Genomic DNA, 23,208 nt, shown 5'->3' with positions numbered 1-23,208 from the left:
GAGGCTATGGTGAGCAAGCTATGCAGGCTTTAATTTATATATGACTTATCTGTCAAGTCAATTGGTTTCCCTTAGCTATGAAGGCTGAAAGCAGAGTTTTAACATTCAATTAAAATGAAGAGACATGAAATTAAATTGCACAAGTAGGGTACAGTTTAGCTGTCTAAACATAAGCATCTTGTGCCATCCGAAAGCCCGGGGGTAGCTGAGATATCCACATGGGAGCAGCAGGGCTGACAGTGCTGACAGACCTATGGTGCTCTGAGGTGGCAGCTGGGGCCAGGAAAGATCCTTATGATACCTCTGATAGCACTGAATATTTCTGAATCTCAGCCAAAATGTCTGTTCTGATCACCGTGATGTGATCGTGAACTTCTGGAGACACTGATACACAGTGAGGTCCTGCAAAGGGCCCAGCTGCCTCCTGCAGCTGGCTCCACTTGGAAAATCCCACAAGATGCTATTGCACACATTTGGCTATCTAAAGAATGCTCTGATCCCTGGTGCCCTACAGGGGCAGGTTCTGTGCTGGAGCAGAACAGGCCGGGATTCCCTGCCCTCTGCCAGGCTGCCTCCTGTGGGAAAAGATGAGACTTATCTGCAACTAGAGGGTAAATTTTAGTTTGGAAAGTTTATAGTTTATAAGCAAAGCAAGATCTGTAGGGAGGGAAAATAGCCATCTTTTAGTATCTAAGAGTAAAGCTACAGAATAAACTAGGCAAGTTCTCAGAACATCCCATCTCCAACAGCACCGTTGCTAATTCTCGTCACAGTTTCAAATGAGATACCTCACTTATTGTTGGTCCTTCCCCTAATGAGCTGCTAACCCTTGCAAGGAGCCCTGCAGCTAAACCTTTTCCATAGACTTAAAGAGTTCAACCAGACTGCTGGGACAGCTTATTTTCAACTCAAACATGCCTTTATATGATCGCTTAAGCAATGTGGGGGGATTTTCAAGCAGGCTTCCAGCTAAGGGGCGTTGTTCTAGCTAACTCTCTCTTTATCAGGGTGTTTTGGGAAATTCCATGTTTGGAGGAAAAAAAGAAAAAAAAAGCCATCCTGCCATTTGACCACTGCCACTCTGAGGTGAAGATCAGAAGGATCTGCCATTACTCTGCACTACCTTAAGTCACTTGGTCCGAGAGCCTAGAGGAGGTTTGGGCAATAATCTGCATTCCCTTTTCACATAGGCACTACAGGGTAGCCCACCACAATTCCCATCAGTGAAAGGAAAACATAACCTCTTGCAAAACAGCAGATGCTAACGAATGAATACTCACTATTAAGCAGCATCAGGAAGGTTTCCAGCCCATACATAGAGCCGGAGTGGAAAATCTTAGCAGAAGAACCACCTCCATACCCCTAAAGGATGCTCACCCCTCCATCACTTCTCCACCACTACAAACCATTCAACAGGCTCAAGCGCCACCTCCTGGAAAATCCATTTCAGTTCAATTCTGCTTAAATCGGTAAAAAGGCAAAAAATAAGAATCCGAGGCAAAAGAAACATGTGTTCATCACTTCTCCTCTGACTGACTCACGTGAGCTCTCTCGGTGTTTAATTGGAATGCTCTGATCACTGGCACAGACTAAACCCAGAGGAGCTGATTGGTGTCAGCTGCCAACCACATTACAGGTTGGATCCTGCTGAGAGGTTACATTTGTAAAAGGATTTTTGGTGCTTTGGAAGAAAGACATGAGGTGTATTTTTTTTCTTTTTTTTCAGAAAAACGATTACCTAAAGCTATCAGCTAACAGATAAGCAAGGCAAAATGGATGAGGCTCCAAAAATCAGAGGGAAAGCAGTCTATAAAACCAGGATTAGAGCCTGCAAATGTTTATCACCAGGTGTAGCACTTGTAAGGGAGACAGTCTAATTGCAAGCATTGGGCTCCTTTACCAGCACAACGAAGCAAAAAGTTACTACAGTGGGTAGATTTGTAGAACTGGTGGACAGGATCTTGTTTTGGATTTCTGGTCGTAAAATATAATGGGATTTGCTTTTCATTTTACCGCTATACCTGAAAGCGGGGAGTATATCTAAACCAGATCTTTAAAACTGATTTGGTCTGAAAAAATGCACGAAGGCTCCCATAAGAATGCTGGTCTCTGCTAAAAGTGCCTTGCCATAATTGATGAAGATCACACATCGCACTGCAGCCCATCAGTTTTCACAGCATGTGGTATCTGCAGCAGAATGGAAAACCCAAATGCCAGGGCACCGAAAGGAATCTGTTGCTCAGATGTAAAGATAAGGTGTTTCAGCTGTGGTATGTGTGCAGAAGGAAAATGGCAATAGCTGCTTACATCAAAGAAAGTCCCTGCGTGTTCCAGGATGAGCTGGCTGGAGTCAGGCTTGTTTTTGCAGTAGGTGACATACATCTGAAATTTATCTGCCTGTGAAAACAAACATCAAGGGAAAAGCAAGATAAGGTATTTTTCTGCTCTCACAGCCTCCCATTAAGGCTCTCCAGGATAAATACAAGTGATAAAACCCCACTTCTAAAGCAACGTGAGAATTATGAATTAATACTTAGCAGCAGTTCAAACCTTACCTGAGCAGTTCTGAGGGAATGAGGTGCACCATATAACAGCTATGGGAAGCTTTTTTTTTTTAAACACTTGTAGCAGAAGGAAACCTAAAACTTCAATCCAGCTGAAAGATAATTTCTGAGAGCTCTGATGAGGTTACACAGATTGTATCTGAAAGGCAGAAGGTCTCAAATCCCAGCCATGAAGTGTTGGCTCTATCACCTATTTGCAGATAAAGCCAGCGTGGAAACCCTGAGCAAGAGACTTCCCCAGCTCAAGCAAGCTGAAGCCAACACTTCTGACTTCAGACTGGCTCAGATCTGTGAAGTCTGGCTCAAGCTTGCCTGTCCCACCTGGGTTCAGACTTTAATGGCTCAAACTTTATGTTGTGCTAAGAATGTTTTGCATTTCATTTCCTAATTTATTTATTTTTAAGAGGAAATTAAAAGCATCTGTGTTGTTCTGCCTTAGAGCAGCTTCGTATACTCAATGTGGGTCTCAGGGAGAGGCAGGCAGGCAGAGGAGGATGGACTCCTCTGGTTAGTATAGCATTTTCCACACCAAGTATGTAAATAACAAGACCTTGCAATTAGGCATGCGGTACTGTGTGTGTCTATAAGCACACACAGCACTGAACACGTACTGTTGCTGAGATGATGTGGTGCAACCTTAAAAGTGAAGATTTTGCACAGAATTATATGTAAATGCTTCCATCTTTCATAAATATATAACTCCATCATTGTAAATAATATTTCTGAATCAGTGTCATCAGTATTTGTGCCATGTTTTCAAATCAAAAGCCCATTTGAAACCACCCAAGCATGCTCATTTCTTGGTAAATGAAAAGGCTCTATAATGACCTCAAAAATATTAATTCCCAGCTTTACAACATATAAAACCATCAGAGAAAACATGAAGATGGCTGAACTGCCTGGCAAACTTCTTGAAAAGGGAATGGTTTTCATACAGATAAACTACTGCAACCTCCTATGCCCACGAAGACTCTTAGCATCAAGATTTCAAAGCCTTCTTGGAAATTTTCCTGGCAGTGAATAATGGTATGAGAGAGTACAGTGGCTCAGCAGTTTGACACTGATTTCTGAAGGAAGATGATGATAAAAGATGATGCTCATGCCTCTGTAAAGGTCTCAAGCATGACTAAAATTCCCTGAGGAGAGTAAATTATGATTTATTCCTCTCAGGGCCCTTAGCAAAGGAATGAATGTCACCCCTAAATACACATCTGGTTTGACAGAATCCTTCTAAACTGGTTGTTGTATCAGCAGACGTAGGCGCTGTGCTGGTCAGTGCAGGATGAAGAACAGCTCTCCAGAAAGCCCTCACACTACTGCTCAAGAGAAGAGCTAAGGAAGGCGAGAGCGAAGGAGGAAGCAGTTCTTGTTGCCGATTAGCCCTTGTCACCAAGGAATAACCTTTGCACCAATTCTCAGCTTGTCTCTGTCTGTGCCAGAGGAATTAATTTGCATAAGTAAAGAAAAGCAGCTGCTTCATTACCCAGGTGACAAAGCAGTGACCCACATCCTCAGGCAGTTGCTCATACTTCTCGAGTTCTTTCAGGAAAATGCTGAAAAAAAGAAGACACCAATGTCGTTAGTTACAATCAAATACCCAAGAGAAGCAAAATGACCAGTGAGATCAGTGTTAATGACTGGTAGTTGTATCTTGATTACGAGGCTAATCACGTGTGCTGCCAATGGAGAAACTGTGCCCTTGCCAAGGCTATTTGAGCACATCCGTGCCTAACTCAACTACAATGAAAATGTAACAATCCTTAGTAGAAGACGTTGTGTTTAGGAAGACAAACTGATATGCAAGAACCAGACAGTGAATCTTCCAAAAGATCACTCTTTACGTGCTTGTGCATAGAAAGTGATAAAAGATAGATGCATCCACCAAGAAGACCTCCTTTCATCAACTGTAAAGCTGAAGGCTCAGTGTCCAGTTCTTCTGCAAAGCACAAATACTGTGCTGTGAGACAGAAAGCACTTACAGGACTACAAAGCATTGGTGCAATACGACTTCAACATTGTTAATCAACTATAGGCAAAGTTTAAACAAAGATGCAATTCATTTGAGTAAAATAAACAGGACATCAAACATTATTTTGCATTATTCTGCTGCAGGCACTCACAGTGGACACCACATAGATGTATAAGAATACACATGCCTGTAGTTTCCTTAGTCAGTAAACACCAACAGAAATGTTAGGAGAACTTACTTGTTATGGAAGTCATATATCTCCTGAATATTGCCAAAGATGATGTGTTCTTTATTAAGGATCCCAGCGGGTATTTCTTCCACCCCACTTGTCATTTCCCAAAGGTAAGTCTGGAAGACATCAGCAATTCTTAGCTTTGAGAATAAATGCAGTGCGAAAGAATAGATCTCCTTGTTTTGCTGCCAAAGGCATGGGCTGACAAGGGAACTATGCACTTTGAGATTAAACAAATAAGGTAAAAGAACACATGTTCCAGTGTCACAAAAAGCTCTCCAGAGAAATTCAAAGTGCTAATGCTGAGAAGTTGTCTGAGAAAAAGCAAAGACATGTCAATGGCACCTGTCTCTGCTGTCCAACTGATGTCGTCCAAGAACTGCAGGCAGAAACAACTGAAAGATAAACTGGATTTGCCACATCAGCAGCATCAGACACATAAAAATCTATTTGAAAAAAAACACTGTCTTTTGCCCTGAATATCACAATCTCCTTCAGAACTACCCTGCTGAAGAGCTAGGTAAGGTATTTGACAGTGCAAATCCAGCTCTTCCTCTAGCTCAAGGTGATCTCTCGCTTGAGATGATCCACAGTAAGAGATTTAAATTCTTAAGGAAATGCTGCATGGCTGAAAAAAGCCTAGAATCCAAGAAATTTCAGGTCAATGCATAAACTGCTCTTTACTGAATTCCAGGACATTGCTCTCTGCAGGATGAGCACAGCTTTGCAATTAAAGGCACACTCAGGTGTTCCCGGAAGAGCAGACTTTAGAGGTTTACATGGGTAGCACAGGGTGTGGTTCAGCCATGGGGTGACAGGCTCCCTCCACTCCCACTCAGCTCCCACCGCCAGCAGGACATGGCCCTGTGGTCAGGCACCGATGGTGGTACTGTCACACCAGCACCACAAAGGAAACCATGCCCTTCCTAAAAGTGCTGGGCACTCTACAGGCTGTGACTTACCTCTAAACATTCATGTAAGTCCCTGACATAAGCCTTCTCTGTCTGAAGAAGCTCGGCCATAATGAATCTGGAAAAAGAAGGTATTTCAGGTGTGCTTGGCATTACAGGCAATGTAATGAAAACACAGCATCTTCCTGTTGTCTTTATGAATCAGTGGACTTCCACTCTAAACCTTCAGCTGCTTCACTTTGCACCCTTCAGTTCAACAAAATAAATATCACTTAATACCCTAGTCCCTTGTGGGGTTATTTTTTACACAACTTTTCTGCATAAAATTCTATTCAGTTGTATTTTTGCAAACCTGAGGAGTGATTTACTGTCTACTTGTTGAACTTAAATAGTCAGCTGATTTTCAGTAATTTTTTTTCCATGAAAAAAGACTTGAGATTCCTCGACAAGACTTGCAACTTCACTAATATGCAATTGTAAGTCACCCCGAAACTTGAATTTCAGCAGCACCACTGACAGGGTTGGCAGACACAACTAATTTGAGGAGGCTACAACAACTTGGTATCCAAACCAATGGGAACTCCAGCAACCACATTTGTATCGTCTCAAGCTGGGCATCCCAAAGTTTGAATGCTCAATGTTTTGAAAATGTGCCATGGAAGGACCAAGTGTACCATTGCCTTCTGGAGGAGAAATGGTACTGACTGCTTCAGAGAGATGAGAAAGTCATCCTGCTCATTTTAGCTGTCACATGCAGCCAGAAAGAAATCATGACAATGAAGTATCTCAGTGACATCAAGCTCTGACCAAAGTGCTCATCTCACTCCTCTTCCTTTCTAAAAGTAACCTCTGATTATACCAAAAGAAATTCAAACTGTATGTTCTGAGATTCTCTTGCCTACAAGTCACAGCTTTTGCTCTACAACTGTACACAGATCTCAAGAGCTCCACAGCTGGAAGGAGTTACAGGGCTGTCAGCCCATTCTGGTCATGCAGATATCACAGAATCGCTTTTAGATAACGTGTTGTGGCACTCTCAGAGAGTTTTGGGACATACTCTTTCTTTCTAGCAGACTTTCTTTTTTCTTCATTGACTTCGTGATTTGCATCTCGCAGCTTTACCTCCCGGTCTGAAAGACTTGCTGGAATAATATCTAGTTCGAGGTCCTTGTTATCCTGGAAACAAAAACAGAGCAGACCTTAAGTCTACTGTAACCCTACTGTTGTGTAAAATGCATCATGGTTGTGAGATTAAGTGCATAAGAAGGGATAAAAGGAAGTGGTCAGTAGCTGTGTAAACCGGAGACTCTACAAGGAAGAGTACATTTATCTTGAGGGTGTGAGGGAATTTATTCATCTTTGATACTTTGAGGGTGACTAACCAACAGGTTTTTAAGTGTTTTTGTGGCCAGGACATAGCATGAGGTTCTTATTTTTGTTAGTCTTGTATTGCTCTATTTCACCTAGCAGAGGTTAGAGATGAGGTTGGTGACCAATTTTTCATTCAGTTAAAGGATGAGAGAATGGAAACTTATAGTCAAAGCCTGGGTCTAATTCAACATAATGGCATGGAAGTAATATTTATGGTTTATGCTAAAATTAATACAGACTTTTATTCAAATAATGTGTTCCCCCTCCTTCACAGTAGCTGGATGGTCTCCCGGAGAATAGTGCAACCAGTTGTCCAGAAATTCTCTCTGATCTCCATCTGTCCCCTTCTCCTATCACCAATACGTCACAAAAACCTCTTTCTCATCAGAAAGAGCAGTCCTAAGGCTGACAAGATTTTAAGTGGTTCCAATAGATCCACAATAACTTGCAGCAATCATTTCATAGCCTTCTCTTCCCTCTGTGACTTTCAGATTTGGTACGAAACCTCAGAAGGACACGGACTTACAGTACCTCTGTATTGATTCCAAGGGCTTTCTCCAGGGAGTAGCGGTATTTCCCCATCCTGAGAGAGAAGTCACGGTAGCGTTTGTCAACGGTGGTGACCCACTTCCTGATTTCAGTGGCGTGTATATGTCCTTTTTCTACAAAGCTGTCAGCCAGCTGGATGAGGAGCTTCACTTTCTCCTTTGTTTGCTGCCCAAAATATGGTCCTCCGTTATGTTACACTGCCATTATTTTCTTTACTTTTAATTCACACAGCAATCAGAAAGAGCTCACAATTTTATACATGTTATTAAACAGCATCTGTACTTCAGATCACGCAGAATCACATGCTTTAAACTTTGCCCAGTAAAACATGAAAGGAATGACATTTTCATAAGGACACTTACGTAGCTGCAGGAGATACAGAAAGTCAAGTCATTTGAAACCACACGCAAACACAAAACATGCTGGAAGTTAGAGACATCTCCTCCTCATAACCAAAAGCTTTTTAGGGGTTTAGTGAGCTTTGGGGCAGAAGATAAGATTTTAAAATCACACCTCATAAAACACACTGTGTTACTCTGAATCTGCACCTAGGTGGTTCTGAAGACCTGTGCAGGCAGGTCATTAGCACACTGTGCATCAGGCCAGGAAGGGAGTCTGAATCACTACTCTCTGCATCAGAAACATAGTGCCAGTTGGAGCGCTATGAAGTAAAAGATGCCTGAACTCCAAAACACACATTGAGCACCCACAATCTTCCAGAGGTCTTTTCTATTCCATTTGGGTCTGATTGCCTCCTAGTCATCATGGCTTTCCATACTGAGGAACTTTGTGCAAACCTGGCACAACGGGTAGTCATAAATTTTAGCACAGATTCCAAATGCACTGAAGGTTCCTGAACTCTCTGTTTAAGCCAAATGAAGTGCAAAATGCTTATAGAAAGAGTTATTGACTGTACAGATTGAACTCCAGGTGTAGCACACATGTTAATCCTCAAAAGTGAAAGGAGAATCAGTTGGATCCCTAGAAATAGCGGTGTGCTGCTCTTCAGATGGGGAGGATTTTCCCCTTTACCAGACATGAGACATGCTGTCAAGTGCTTGATGTTACCAGCAATCTGGCCACAAATGGATAAGCGCATGTCAGATCCATCTTTTCCTGAGTTTAGTTTTGTGTTTGAAACCTCACAGAAATTTCAATGACAACGTGAATTAACAGGAGAATCGGAGGCCGTCCTAACAAATATGGTAAGTAGTTAAGCAAAGCTAGGTATGGAGGAGTAAAAATCTGACTTCTTGTCACATGAAAGGGTGTCTCATTCCCAAAAGCTACTACTGTATTTGCTATCCAAACATTTGTTTTGGCCACAAAGGTACTGGGATCAGAAAGGCTTTCAGTTACAGCTTACTTTGAGAATATCATCATCTGGAAGTGACTTGCATTCACCAGGTTGCACGTGGCCTTGGAAAAATTATAGGTCAGCAGTCTAAGAGTGATTTATCACAGCCCAAGGGAGCAGGACTGGATGTGTCAGTGGAAGGAACAGTCAGTAAGGATCAAGGTATAAAACTTAATTCTAGGTTACACCATGAGTAGAAGTAGTTTGGATGCTCCAGGACACAATGGGATTTGTCTGATCCAAACTGAATGATAATTGGAATGACTGCAGATAGCTGATAGAGAAGTTCTGTTTAAGAAACGTTGCATGGTGCCTGTCTGATTAAATTCATTTCAGTCTGCTGCTATTTATCTCTTTTTTTTTCACAAATGTGCAAACTCAGGAAAAAGGAAAGGGACAAGAAGAACATAAAGCCTGTGAATCAAACCCAAGCAAGCATGGACAGCCTAATGAGGAATTTAAGGATTACAGAAGATCAATTTCAGGACACAGCAAAATGAAGCTACATGATAGTGAAGCTGTGGTCCTGCTGCTGCCTAACTTTGCAGTTTAGATCCTTATCAGTGACTGTTAATACCCCTGTGAGTTCACTGTCTGTGAATTACCTATGGTTTGAATTAATCTGTCTGAAGCAGGACCAATCACTATTCCTCTGTAAACCCCATCAGATTTCTCAGAATTGTTCCATATAAATTAATAGATTCTTGGTAATGCAGCTTTGCTTTATGCTCACCCTAGAGTTTACAAACCCATTTATTTAAAGTAGTTCACTGGGATCAGTGGAAAAAGATAAATGATCATCTATAATCAGTCCAGCTGGAGTTAATAAAACAAATGGTGGTTGTGATGACAGAATCACAAAACAGTTGAGATTGGAAGGGAACTCTGGGTCCACCTGGTCCAATCCCTGCTCAGGCAGGCTCATATGGTGCAGGCTGCCCAGGACCACGTCCTGGTGACTTCTGCAGACCTCCAAGGAGAAAACACAACCTATCTGGGCAAGCTGTGCCAGTGCTCAGCCATTCTCACAGTGCAGAAGTGCTTCCTGATGGTTGGAAGATAAGCCCTGTGTTTCAGAGGCCCACTGCCTATTGTTCTGCTCCTGGGCATCTCTGAAAAGAGCCTGGCTTTGTCATCTTTGCACCCTCCCTTCAGGCATGTATATGATATGATGAGAACTCCCTGAGCCTCTCCAGGATAAAAGGAAGAAAGAGGGAATTCAAGATGACCATGGATATAACATATCAATTAGACACTCCACATCATTCTTGTAAGATTGTCTGAGGACAGAATTTGGCTATGTTGCATTAGGATGTCCATTAGGATGCTGTGCTGTGTATGCAGATGGAGTTTCTCTCCATTCTGATCAGAGCAAAATGCCCTACAACCAGTACAGACTGGGTGGGAGACAACCTCAGTTTTGTACCTGTGTCTTGCTAAAAATGAATGGTCATGGTTGACAAAAGACATTTGTCTTTGGGCTACGAGTTTCAGGATGAAAATACAAAATCAAGAGAATATTATCACAAAGATTTAAGGCATTGAGAGGGCTATAAACGTAGACCAAGGCAGAGGTCACAATTAGATTAATGTCATTCCTTACCTTCGCAGGTACTCTGAATTCCCCATATTCCTTCAGGAGTTCCTGAGTTTCTTCTGCTGATTCCCCTGTAGAGTTGTGAGTAGAGAGGTAATATTCGCCTGTCTCTTGGATCCAGTCCAGGGCCTGTGAACGTCAAAAGGAAAAAGGAAAAGAAAGAAAACAAAACAAATAGTATTTATATTTCAAGAACTAATCCTCCAACAAAATAATCTGCCAAATAACGGATATCAGAACAATGAGCCATAATATTGTGTGCATCAAAATGCTCTCTAGGAAGATATAAAAAAGAACACAATAATTAAAGCAGATGGGAAAGGACACAAAAGGTGATGTTTCCTAGGAGAAAAAGGCGTGTAGGGAATTCAGTCTTCAGAGAGAAAAATCTGAAGAGAGAGAAGGCAGTGTTCTCATTCAATTAGAGCTCAATAAAATATATTTGCTCTCTTATTTATTTTCAAACAGACGAATACATCCTGAAATGAATATGGCCTGGAGTTCTGTTGCTGAGCTTTGGAATTTTCCTCTGTTGTTTTAAGAATGTATGTTTGCCACGTATTAAAAAGGAACGGCCTTCAAATACAACTGGAGACTGCAACAGGAACCCCACAGGGACACAACATAGACACAAGGCATCTTTACACACCGCCAGCACAGAAAGGCAGCGGGGTCTTTACCTGCTTGGCACTGCGCTCAAAGACAACGTACTGCTGGCACTGATCTAACCTCCGCTTCTTCAGGGTCCAGAAGTGAAGGACTCGGTTCTCCCTCTGCAGCAACTCACTCAGGATGGCTGTAGGGCAGAGGAACAGCATGGTTAGCGATTCTGTGAATGCATACAGAAAATAAGCCATAAAATACCCGAATTTACTCACTCTGCCTGGACCGCACTCCCGAGAACAGAGCCCCTGAGATTGCACGTATTAAAACAAGTACTGATCCAAAGGAACTGCTTTAAAAAGCAATAATAAAAAGGTGGTGTTGCAGGGTTATCTGGTATAGGAGGAGATGCTAGTGTGGCATCCACTAGAGGGGGCATAGGCTCATGCAGTCCGTGCAGCAGCCACGCTATTTTGTATTAAAACAATGAATCCGCCTCATCGATCCCTTACAGTGAGTTATTATGAGCATTTACAGCACCTTGTAAATAATCTCTCTTCCCTGAAGCCCTTTCTGAGTACACTGATCAGTTCTCTGTATAAATAGTTCAAATAAATAAAACTATTCTTGTTCTATATTGATGACTTAGCTCTAGACGCACCGTAACTGTTCTATTAAACAGTGCTTTTATTCTGAACGAAAGTGTCTGCTTCAAAGATTTTCTGTGGATAGGCTCACCGAGCAAGAGAGTTACACACCTGGCTTACAACAAGACTAACATACACACTGATTTCGAAATATGTGAATACTTCCAAAGAAGCTCAGTGAGGAACACTGAGGCTCATATCAAGCACATCTATAGGGACTCGCTGAAAAAGTGTTCAAGTAATTTTCCCATGATTTTCAGCTGCAGGGAATGGAAGTTCACAGCAACTACAAAAGACGGTAGTAGGGGAAAAATGGACCAAAGTCAGAATAACACTGCAGAGCTGATATTAATAGAAAGGAAGAAAAATAATATTTTCAGTAGCACCATTTTCATCTTCTGTATGTAACTGCAGTTCCCATCCCTCCCACATATTATAATGGCTGCACTGCTATTAACCTGTTTCTTCCTGCAGCTTGTAAGTCCGTCAACAACAATAATAAAATGCTTTAGTTCTGTGGATTTGCTTTGCTCACTCTTATCAGTACCTTACAGCATTGCTAGGCACAGATTAACAAATGTTTAACTTAGCAGAGAAATGGAAGCACTTCAAACATCTCAGATGTATAGTTTGATTGTAAACAGTGCTCTTTTGACCAAAGGAAACTACCCACAGGTAGATGGAGTGATGTGGGAGGGTGATTCTGGGGACAAAATCCTATGGCCAAATAAGCTTGAGGTTCTTTTTTCTTTTGTTTGTTTTCTTTCAGTGCTCAGCAGTAATGGGATGCACCCAGACCTTGTGTTTGGTATGTGCTTGTTTGTTTGCACATTTTTCAGTATTAATGCAAAACAGTGTCTGATCATCTCAGATGAGTACCTTCATAATCACCGAATCGTAGAATCATTAAGGTTGGAAAAGATCACTAAGATCATTGAGTCCAACCATCAGCCCATCCATGCCCACTGACCACATCCCTCAGTGTCACATCCACGCGGTCCTTGAACACCACCAGGGATGGTGACTCCCCCACCTCCCTGGGCAGCCTGTGCCACTGCATCACCACCCTTTCTGAGAAGATATTTTCCTAATAACCAGCCTGAACCTCCCTGGTGCAACTTAAGCCTATTGCCTCTCATCCTATCGTAGAGATAACAGGGGGTGGAACAGCATCACTCCCACAGTCTCTCCTGACAAGGGAAGCCAGAGAAAGCTCATGTTTCAAAGCTCTTTCCTTTATTCCGGACCAACTTGGAACTTAGCATAGGGAGAAGCAAAGACCTCTAATGCTGTCATGCATCAATGCACCAACCTTTCACTTGCTGCTCAGGTCCCCGTGTATGGCTTGCGACTCCGGGCATGCTGACATTGTTCCTGTGGATGTACTTGAGGAATACCTCAGCATTCCTTCGAGCCAGTGTGCAGGCCTAGGGAAAACAGCCCCCACCAAGAAGGGTTAGTAAAGACAAGCAAAGAAAGCAAAAGAGACTCAAGCTCTCTGCCTATTTTCCAGGGAGATGTATGTCTCTTTCAAATGGAGGAGCTTCAGCTAACAACAAACTCAGCTAAGAAACCTACAGCCTCATGAATGTATTAAAATACACAAGTCATTTTGGATTCAGCAGTTGATTTTATATCGTAAGGCAAATTAATGGCAATAATCAAGCACCTGGTTTTAAAGAGCAAGCATCTCCCATACATTTCCAGTCTAACTAGAGCTAACTCCTCTCTCAAAAAGAGCATTCACTGCTTCCAAAAGTGCAGTCTACTTAAGCCAGAGTAGTTTCATGGTGCGTGTCAGTTTTAGTGGAAGGTGTGAGGCTGCCTGTCAGATGACTTATCAGAGTGTTGGCTCTGCTGCTCTTACAAAGCAGCACCTCTGGAAGACAGGAGGAAAGCTCAGTCTCCAGCCCAGTGCTGCCCTACAGAGGCACAATGGCTTCAGGAGTTAGCAGTTCTGAGCTTATTGGCTTGCAGGACAGAATTTAAAATTCTGGATGCTTTATAGAAGCCAGCACCAAAATCCTGTCATTTATAATGCAATGTTGAGAATAAATGCTTTGAACCAACGTAATAAATAGCATCCTCCAAGTGCAATGCAAATATCACTAATTAGTCCTGATGACATCTCTCAGAGATAAACACTGAGGATAATGCTTATCACCACTATTATAACAGTGTGGAATTAGCCTAGGGCTCAGACAGACAGTCAGTAACTGAACTGGAATTATGCCTCAGAGCTTCCTCTCAAACTCACCAACAGTGCTCTAAATTGACTACCTAATGGAGAGATTTTCTGATTTATTGTGGAACTAAGCTGAGACCTTGAGAAAAGCCTCCTTCTGCTCCAGATGCTTGCTGATCAGAGGGATGACGTGGTCTATCTCAGCTGCTGGTCCAAGTTTATCTCGACCTCCACACCAGTCTTCATCACGTCTGTATTCTTGCTCCAGGCTCTCTAATACACTGCACACCTGAAACATACCCAGAGCAGAGCAATTCAGTAATCCACAGTCGTAACAAGGAGAAACACAGTCAGTAAAAGTCTATGAACCAAAACAAAATTCAGACCTAAATATTTTAGACTATTGGCCATGACATGGAGGGTAACAGGCTATGAAGCAGGCCCCGGACAGAATGATCTATTAGTTATTCGTGCCCACAGCGATCTCTACTGTTTGGGATGTAACTCATCTGGCTTAGGGGTGATAAATCCTTCTTCTTTTCTAAAGGAGAAAGGAGGGAATCTCAAAAGGTTGAATGGAGGCAGGGGTCAGTCCGGCCCCAGTGGATCATTCAGAACACAATCCTTAGGTCTGTTTAAATCCCATCAAGTCAAGGAACTTAGCGCCCACTTAAAGAAAAACACACGCTGGAATGCTTTCCTGGAGCAAGTCTGAAGCTGGAACTAATTCTGTTCAGCTGCATGTTAGCTGCTCCCTGTACAGCTTTTGCAAAGACTTATGGATAACAATAGACATTAAATCAGCGCCGTAACCCAGGTGGATGCAGGTGTTCCACTGTACGGGGCTTACAAGAGGATCTTCTATCTTGGTGCAATAATGGGAACAAGGCACATAAACAAGTGCAGTCTGAAAGCTGTGTGCAGCAGGCTTGGACAAGGCACTGCAGATCCTGAGGGCAGCTCTCCGTGCCCTGTGCAGACACAGGAAAAACAGCCAAAGGTTTCCTGCATATTAGGAACTTCTCTCTTCTCTTCTGGGGTTAGTCAAGATCCACTCAGTTATTGCTGGGGGTCCAGCTAATAGCGTTCACCCTTTTCTTGTTCACTCCTGCAACCTTTATATGAACACAAGTTATAATTCAGAGGATCCTACATGCTTAAGAGCATAGTTTGGAAGAGACTCCAGGATCATCCAATGCTCTCTACTATCACAGGCCATTTTCATATAACTCCACTCATGAACACATCAAAATCCATCTTAAGACTGGGGAACTGAGGTGAACTGTTGCCTGCTGGCATGTGACAATCTGAAATCAGCTTATGGCTTGCATGCAAACCAGCCCTCACCCCCAAACCCATCCTGGAGAGCAAATGCCCCACGTTATTTAGGCACAGAAAAGCGTTTCCATTTAATTTCTTGGCTCTTGAGAACTTTGGTACTCCGTGATCACTTTGGTTAATGAAGTTAGAGAGAAATGGGACTATCTTATAGAGAGGGCTGCACCAGTTATAAGAAGAGCATAGTGCTCTTAGGGAGGACAGGCATGAGGAAGTTTGGCTGGTTGGGACAGACTCTCTGGCCACTCTTCTAGCTGCATTTCTAGGTACTCAGAGAACTCAGGACCTAATGAATTACTGCCATGCTGTCAGGGATCAGACCACTAGGGGTCACAGATCATGGGGCCTGAGAGAAAGCACCAAGTTTATGACCACTCAAGACTGAATGATCTTTGCCCCAACCATTTGCTGAACAGACACAACTCATCAGTGAGCTGGTGGGCACTGCAGTATGCTTGTCTATGACTTGGAAATAGGAAGAGAGACCAAACTGATAAATCACTGGCTCTGCATACTTTGGCCAGCACATTTGACTGTCTAAAGCACTAATGAATCCCTTAATGGTTTTCATTTCTCACAATCCTCCAACAGCTGTAATTCTTTTCAATCCTGAGTGCATCAGGGACTGTAAATCTTACTTGAAACCCTTCACAGGGAACGACATTCATTATAAGGAATGAATTAATTTTAAGCACTCTTAAAAATGCATTAAACAAACGACACCAAAAAGTGGCCCAAGGATCTTTTCCTGCATCGATGTTAAGGAAAAATTATCTCGGTCCTCAATAACATCTTTAGCTGTGTTAAAAAACCTTCCCAAATCTGGTTGTCTAATTGAGGAACTAACTGCGTGCTGATAACGATAGAAATTTTAATGAAAGCTACTGCTTCTTTTCATAAAAGCACAGGTGCCTGCAGTGTCCACGCTAACACAGACTGCCTGGCTGCAGTAAATTACTATCAGCAAGGCTAGTTGAGTATCCATGCTATTACACTAATTCTCACTACCGACTACAGTGAAGTTGCATCGGCTTATGCAATGCACAAATAATCCTACTGTACCAGCAGCCAATTGGAATGTGTTTTACAGTTCATGGATGCCTGGAATGAAGTAAAGTTACGTCCGCATACAGTGGTTACTGCTGTAATTACCTGTGCTGCAGATGGATTTAAGAGAAATCATTTCATATCTTGGCATCGTTTTTGGCACGGTGGTGTCTTACTACTAATGAAAACATTGGCTATTGCTGCTCAAAAAATAAGCGACTGATGGCAAACAGTTCTCAAGGAAATGAAGTCAAACAATATATGGCTTCCATACTGCTTCAATGAAAACGTCAAGATGAAAATTACTGTGTACTTCAATCTGACTTTTTGAAACACGATTTTGACCAGTTCAACCTTCATGTTTCCCTGTGTGGATGAGCACTGCTATGCCACTAGAGTAAATGTCATTTCAATTCATTTTGCTAATGCTGAGGCCAGCAGAAGACCCTCTGCGCTTGGGGTCAGCGTAGAAAACCCACATCCACCACCACTGCCGTGTGGGAGTGCATTCACATTGGTGTTTGCTGGCTGAGGGTACCTGAGGACCACACTTGCCCTGACTGGTTGACAGCAAGGTCCCAGACTGTAAGCAATTGCACAGCACTGCTCACCTGCTCAGAGGTTTTGTAGAAGGCCACCGAGGCATTGACCAGCTTGAGCCTGTCCTCCATCTTCAGCATCAGCTGCTGCCAGTGCAGGGCCACCTTTTCAGCGCATTCTCTGATGGCATCAGCATCATAATGCCCAGCCTGCAGCAGCACTTCGGCTTTCTGCTGGACCTGCAGGGCACTCTGGTGTGTCTTCTGTAAGGAAGTGGCATGAAAGAGGGACTGTGCACGATGAGAGGAGAGAGAGGTTGTACAGATGTGCCAGATTTATGGTAGAAAGGTGAAGTGAGGTGTGAGCATGGAGATGTGAGAGAGTGAAACATTTCTGGTTATCTCCAGTTAATAGTTCATTTCTGCAAAACATTTTAGCTTCAGTTATTCACGTACCTTTGCAATGTTATTAAAGCTTGGAGCAAGCAAGCACTGGCTGAGATGGGTTAGCTGCACTGGGCAGCCACTGCCCGTAGGACAACAGCCTGGGTGAGGATGGGAATCCTGGTGGATCCCTTTGGACAGCCCCAGTGCAGTCAGTGACTGTGCTGACCTCCCTCCCATCCCACCTCCGTGCTCAGTGCTGACTGCATCACACACAGGCTGCAAACTCTAGGCCTAATCACCCCAGTTTGATTCTTGCCAGGCAGTCTGCTGGCATGAGTAGCAGGGCTTACAGGCAGGACTGAGTGATCTGTCCCATTCCCCAGCCTGCATCAGCATCTCTCAGTTAACCAAATGGTGGCTACAGCTCCCTTTGTATGTTGCTGAGGGGAAAATAGCCTCCAGCCTTTCCCAGCTCCCAAGTAACTGTGTTCAGGTTTAGTCCAGTATTTGATTTTAATCTTCTGAACAGAAGCACTAAAATCTCCCAAAGTCTCCTCTGTTCTGCAGCTCAGTGGTAACTGCTGCTGACAAATTCTCATGTGATACATTTATGATCTAATCCTTGAACCCTGAAAGACGCTTGAAATCATCTGGTGATACACTGGTGAATTATGCAATGTAAGGAAAGCTATTAGCAAAAAAAAAAAAGGATTAATACTTGGCAGAAATATTTAGGGAGATGTTCAAGAACAACTGGTTAAATTTAATATCCAGCTGCTGTACTGATGTTAGAGTCGTAATACTTGTTTTAAATAGACTTTAAAGGATTTTAACTGAAAATCAATTCCACATCTAGCATGCCTTTAGAGGACTGTCTGCCCTGTGTGCTTTGCTGATCACTTCCCCATATTGAGCTTTGAACAGTTTAAATATTTAATCTAGTGTTTTTTCCCTTTGAAAACTTATTTTCCCCTTATGGTGCTGTAGCCTACTTCTCCCTCTGTGATCTGCATTTCCCAGCAGACCCACCAAGCCCTTCCCCAACAGCAGCAAGCTGCGACAACACAGCTGGAGGGTGTCTTGTCCCCCACTGCTGCCTGGCAGTGGCTGCTGGGATGCAGTCAGCATGGCGTGGTACCCACCAGCTCATACAGCATTGATAGGAAACCCCTTCCTTTTCCCCTTAGGATCTGCCACAGCTGCTCCTTCCTGACTGAGTGGAGCAGGATCAAAGTGGGTCATTTGCTAACATCTAAACTCTATACTTACTAGCTATGTTATAATTGGCTATTGACTGCTTTGAAGCTTACCCGTAGGCATAAGGAGTCTTTATTTTTGGGTCGTCTCTTAAAATCTCCACTATGGGAATATCATTTTCATAGTTTAAAGTTTGGTTAAGTTTTGATTTCGCTTTTCAGACCACAGAAAGGGATTTGCCAAACAATTCTTTGCTTTGTAGCAATTACCAGGAAGATGGGGAAGCATATACACCGTGCTAAGCAGGAACAGGAGGAAGCAATGTGCCCTCTCACATGTACCTAGAGAGAGCATACCCTGCAAATCTATAGTGTGTTCATACTGGCAAAAGTATATAAAGTACTGACCTAAAGTGTGAGCGCTATGGGCGTGGTGGTGATGGGTGGGCAGTTGGAATAGATGACCTTAGAGGTCTTTTCCAACCTTCATGATTTTATGATTCTGCGATTCACTGCAGTCCCTTGCTGAGGGGAGTTAACAATTTTCCACTACATTCTCATCCAAAGCAAAGCAGCTCAGAGAAGGCACTGTTCCTCCTGCCATCCTGCCTCCTCCTCTCTCCCTCCACCATGAGTGAGAGATCTGGTTTTCGAGGGCCACCTTGAACTGAAGATGTGCTACTCCAGGGCAAGCAGGGCCAAGAGCTCAGTTCAGCACTGCATAAAAACTGCCCTTCCTACCTCATGCTTAAAGTGGAAGTATTTGAGGATGGGGGGCTTTGAATGAACATCAAAAACAAACAGTTGAATCAAACAATGTCTACCAGTAGGAGCGTTACCCAGTATCAAAGATACTCATAAATGAAAGCTCTGAAATGATCGGCAAATCTTGGACACGGGAAGAGAATGACTCCATGAGCTTCTCCTGCCTTCAGATCACTCTCTGAATTTTCATGTTATTACTTTTTACCAAAGAAATTATCAGAAGATGTGTGAGCATCATTTTTAGGAATGGAGAGGCTGATATCTGACAGCAGAAAAAATAGCTGCAGATGATAAATAATTTATTTCAATTTTAACCCCTGGTTGCATTGTGATTTTAATGCAAAGTCAATTTTCTGAAGTTTTTATCCCTCCCCTCCCCCAGGCAAGCCATGACTGATGCCCAAGAGGTAACCTTTTGCATGCTGTTCACCTGGGAAGAAGGAACCAAATTAATTTGCTCATGTTACCTCTATGGCCAGCTGAAATTGCTCATGCTCTCGCTGGAGCTGCTCAGCCTCAGAGAGGGAGCTTGCATTGACAAGGCTTGCATTCAGCATTGATTCACCATTCCGGATCCAACCAAGCACCTGCAAAGAAAGGATGTGCTTATGGGAAGGGTACAAAGATTTCTGTTGTCACTCATTAGACAATTGCTCAGACCAACTACTAAAAAGGCATTCTGCCCAACGTTGTCTCAGGCTGAATCAGTGAGCAGAAGTAAATCCCAGGATAAGGAACTTAATGACAGAAATTGTCAGAGGGAAAGTTCTTATTGCAGAAGCTATTAATAAGGAATGAAAACTCTGGAAGAATTTACATGTGGATATTCAGATGGCAAAGAACTCTCATTTCCAAGATTTGATCATAAAAAATGACTACTCCTCTATGCAAACACTTGATAGCAAAACCATAAAGCATAATCAAGGAGGTTTGAAATTAAACATAAAGATCTTTAAGGTCCCTTCTAACCCTAGGATATGATTCTACGGTATGAATCTATGATATTTTCTAACTTCTACCCAGAGTTATGGACGTTGCTGGGTCATGCTGCAGCTCTCTTCTGCTCCACTTGTTTGTATTTCTTTCATGCAAAAGTCAGAGCTCAGGGAGTGAGGTGAAGATGCAGTTGGTTTCTTCTAACACACACTTAAGATGCAGTTGGAGTTTCCACCTGCATTCACAGCTAGGAGGAAACTCCATGTCTTGCATTTTATATCTAGTCAAAGGGCTTTACTTCAGAGACATTCACATTATCTGTAGACATGAAATGTGTGCTGTTTTGACTGAAGAATCAAATTCCAAATGTATGTAATTAATCTATCAAGCTTGTATTTATTCATTTATTTAAACAGCAACATTTTCTGCTTTTTTAAGGTGTGCTTTTGAAAAATTAGTACCCAGAGTGCACATGCAAGCTCTTTGCTGTGTTGGCTCAAGGCCTGTTTTCTACCTGTGTGGGTGTCAAGTTATTCCAATGAAGCCAGCAAGTTGTTGAATTCAATTCACAGATGCAAAAGAAATCCTGACTGCCCATACGCTGCCCTAAATTTAGCTTGTGATTTACAAAGCTCCAAAATCGACTTTGCTGCAATATTCTACACAGTAATTTCCCTTTTGTGCCATCATTTTCACCAACTGATCCATTAAATTGTCTGTAAGAAATAGGGATTTTCTGTTGTTTTGTTTTTTATCCCTACATCATGCATCACCCTACTTATAGCCATTCAGTTCCCCGTGGGGCAGGAAAATGAGTTTTCCCTAGGAGAAATAAAGAGGAACCATCAACACGTGTAGCTGACCCTGATTTGTAGGAAATTACATCTGCTCACTACAACAGTGTGGAAGATTTCATTTGTCAGCTTTCTCTCTTTCATCAGCAGGTATTATTGTTCCTGTGGGAAATGCAACAAAGATTTAGAGGAAAAGAAAACGGGTTATCATACGGCAGTCTTTCTTGGCTGGCAGTTTGTATAATCCATCAGACAAGAAGGCTACATTATTGCCTACTTCATGGCACCAAAAGCTGAAGTTAAAAAAGATGGGTATACCTGGGAAAGACTTGAGGTGAGTATGTCACAAAGCAATGCATCATTTCACATTTGATATATTGTGATATACGGTGGCTTGGGCCGCCTAAGCTGTAGAAAATACTAAGTCTGTATGCTAAAAAAGCAGTAAATTCATTGATTTTATTTTTCCCCCAGATAATACAAACAGGGTAGGCCAGGGTCCCCTGGGCAGCAGCTTCCATTTGGGCTGATGTTTTCACGACCTGCTGAAAACTTCAGCCATGTTCAAAACTCTACTCCAGTTTCCAGGAACTCTGTGACATATTAAATAGGGAAAAAGCCAGTTTTTCAGCATCCCTCAAATGGCTGACTGCTGTCATCCTATGAGCACACCCACCTGGAAGCAAATCTAATGCCAAAAGAATAACGGTGGGTGGATAAAAGGTGAATAAAGATTTCCAAGTACACTTGTAAAGAACAACCTGGAAAATAAGTGTAGTGTCATGCTGTGACAGTATCTGGGATTACATTATGTGATGGTCAACACTTATCAAAAATAAAGAAAAAAGAACACAAAGATGAAAAGTGAGGGGGTTGGAAGCCAAACAGCTGCAAGCACAGCATATGGCAGCTTGTTCATGAAACTGATCTCCACAACTCTATTGTACTATTACTTCTATGTATGCAATCCAACCTCTGTAGTTTCTGTCAGAAGTGAGTGGGATAAAAGTGAGGGGAAATCAGCCTTGGGAAGGATCTTTCTGAATAACAAAGTGTTTGTGAGTCACTGGTCTATGCTACTTCCACTCTAAAGCAGCTCGCAGAACATCTCACTCTGAATCGTTCTTCTTTTACAGCCCCAGACTTCAACTCACTGTCCAGGCATTCAAACCTTGCGTGCGTATGATTTAAAGCAGAAACCCTCCTAAATGAAATTTAAATAGATAGAGACAGTTAAAAGACTTTGTATTTCCACGAGTCATTATATCAAAATGCAAACACATGTACGCTTAGCAGCCTTGACCAATTTTCCTATGTCAGCAGAATGTAAGCACAGCTACAGTAGGTGTCTGGTGGCAACCAAATCTCAGATGATTTGCAAGAGTGAGTGCAATTTGGTAATGAGATCACCCATCATCTCAGATGTAATAAAATGAAAGTGAAGGAAATCTGGACCAGAGTGGAGATGAATTGCAAGCCAAAATCAATATATTTCCCAATTTCACTAAATGGTTGGGAATATGACTCATCTTCAGGAAACCAAATAGATAGAGCACAGATATATTTTACCTTGGCTCTTTTCAAGGGAAACTGTAGCTGTGGTAATTTATAGGTTAATAAACAAAGGAGTCCTTATAACTCAGCTGAACAAATACAATGATTCTTCACAATTGGCTTGCTGAAAGGTCACACAGTAATAAAAGTCCTGATGGTCCCAAGCTAAGTTAAGAAAATACTAATTCAAGGCAGCTGTTTGTTCTCTCACAGCATTAGATATTTCAATCCTAAAACCATTTCCTTTGGTTAGATTTTGGTTTGCAGAATGGGAAAGCCCAGAGGACTCTTGATCGTGAGGGAAGTAACATGAGGTAGCTGCAAAGTGCTGCAGTGCACTGCACGGCTCTGTGAGCACCGCAGGGCTGACCTCTGCATCATCCTGGTCAGTAGGGTCAGTGGGACCCAGTCAGCTACACATACTGCTCCTCTCTACCTTCTGTCTTCAGTTAAAATGGCTTGACTTAGTCATAAATCTACTGCACAGAACTTTAAGCTTAGCTACTGAAGTAGCATCCAAGAAACTTCAGGAACCCTTGGAAAAAGAGTAACATTCTGACATGAATGTGGTGATTATGGATATCATAGAGAAGATCTCTTTTACGGAAGAAAGCTGTACTCTGTAGAGCTGCAGAGCTTTATGAGGAGAGTCCCTAGAATGATCAGA

The 23,208-nt window shown here is 42.5% G+C and overlaps 1 protein-coding gene and 1 long non-coding RNA gene across 16 annotated transcripts in view; one reads left to right on the top strand and one right to left on the bottom strand.

Annotated features, from left to right (window-relative positions):
• The window catches only part of KALRN (kalirin RhoGEF kinase), a 446,039-nt gene that overhangs the window by 120,529 nt on the left and 302,302 nt on the right, over positions 1–23,208 (bottom strand). For 14 of the 15 annotated variants that reach the window (XM_015289974.4, XM_015289980.4, XM_040703547.2 and 11 more), the window contains 12 exons: positions 19,725–19,844; positions 16,982–17,200; positions 14,125–14,274; positions 13,113–13,227; positions 11,231–11,346; positions 10,557–10,679; positions 7,579–7,761; positions 6,734–6,852; positions 5,728–5,794; positions 4,772–4,881; positions 4,048–4,117; positions 2,308–2,397 (listed from right to left, as the gene is read on the bottom strand). In XM_015289974.4, the coding sequence (XP_015145460.2) occupies positions 2,308–2,397; positions 4,048–4,117; positions 4,772–4,881; positions 5,728–5,794; positions 6,734–6,852; positions 7,579–7,761; positions 10,557–10,679; positions 11,231–11,346; positions 13,113–13,227; positions 14,125–14,274; positions 16,982–17,200; positions 19,725–19,844 (1,482 nt within the window). The remainder of the gene's footprint in view (positions 1–2,307; positions 2,398–4,047; positions 4,118–4,771; positions 4,882–5,727; positions 5,795–6,733; positions 6,853–7,578; positions 7,762–10,556; positions 10,680–11,230; positions 11,347–13,112; positions 13,228–14,124; positions 14,275–16,981; positions 17,201–19,724; positions 19,845–23,208) is intronic. The other variant, XM_015289977.4, reaches the window with a different exon arrangement.
• LOC124418096 lies at positions 17,124–22,458 on the top strand. The gene is made up of 3 exons (XR_006939947.1): positions 17,124–17,164; positions 21,135–21,321; positions 22,124–22,458. It is a non-coding gene; the product is annotated as an uncharacterized LOC124418096 (long non-coding RNA).

Source organism: Gallus gallus, chromosome 7, assembly GCF_016699485.2.
Source record: "Gallus gallus isolate bGalGal1 chromosome 7, bGalGal1.mat.broiler.GRCg7b, whole genome shotgun sequence".
Taxonomy (NCBI): domain Eukaryota; kingdom Metazoa; phylum Chordata; class Aves; order Galliformes; family Phasianidae; genus Gallus; species Gallus gallus.
The sequence above is the reverse complement of the archived record's forward strand: the minus strand, read 5'-3'. Positions and strand labels throughout refer to the sequence as shown.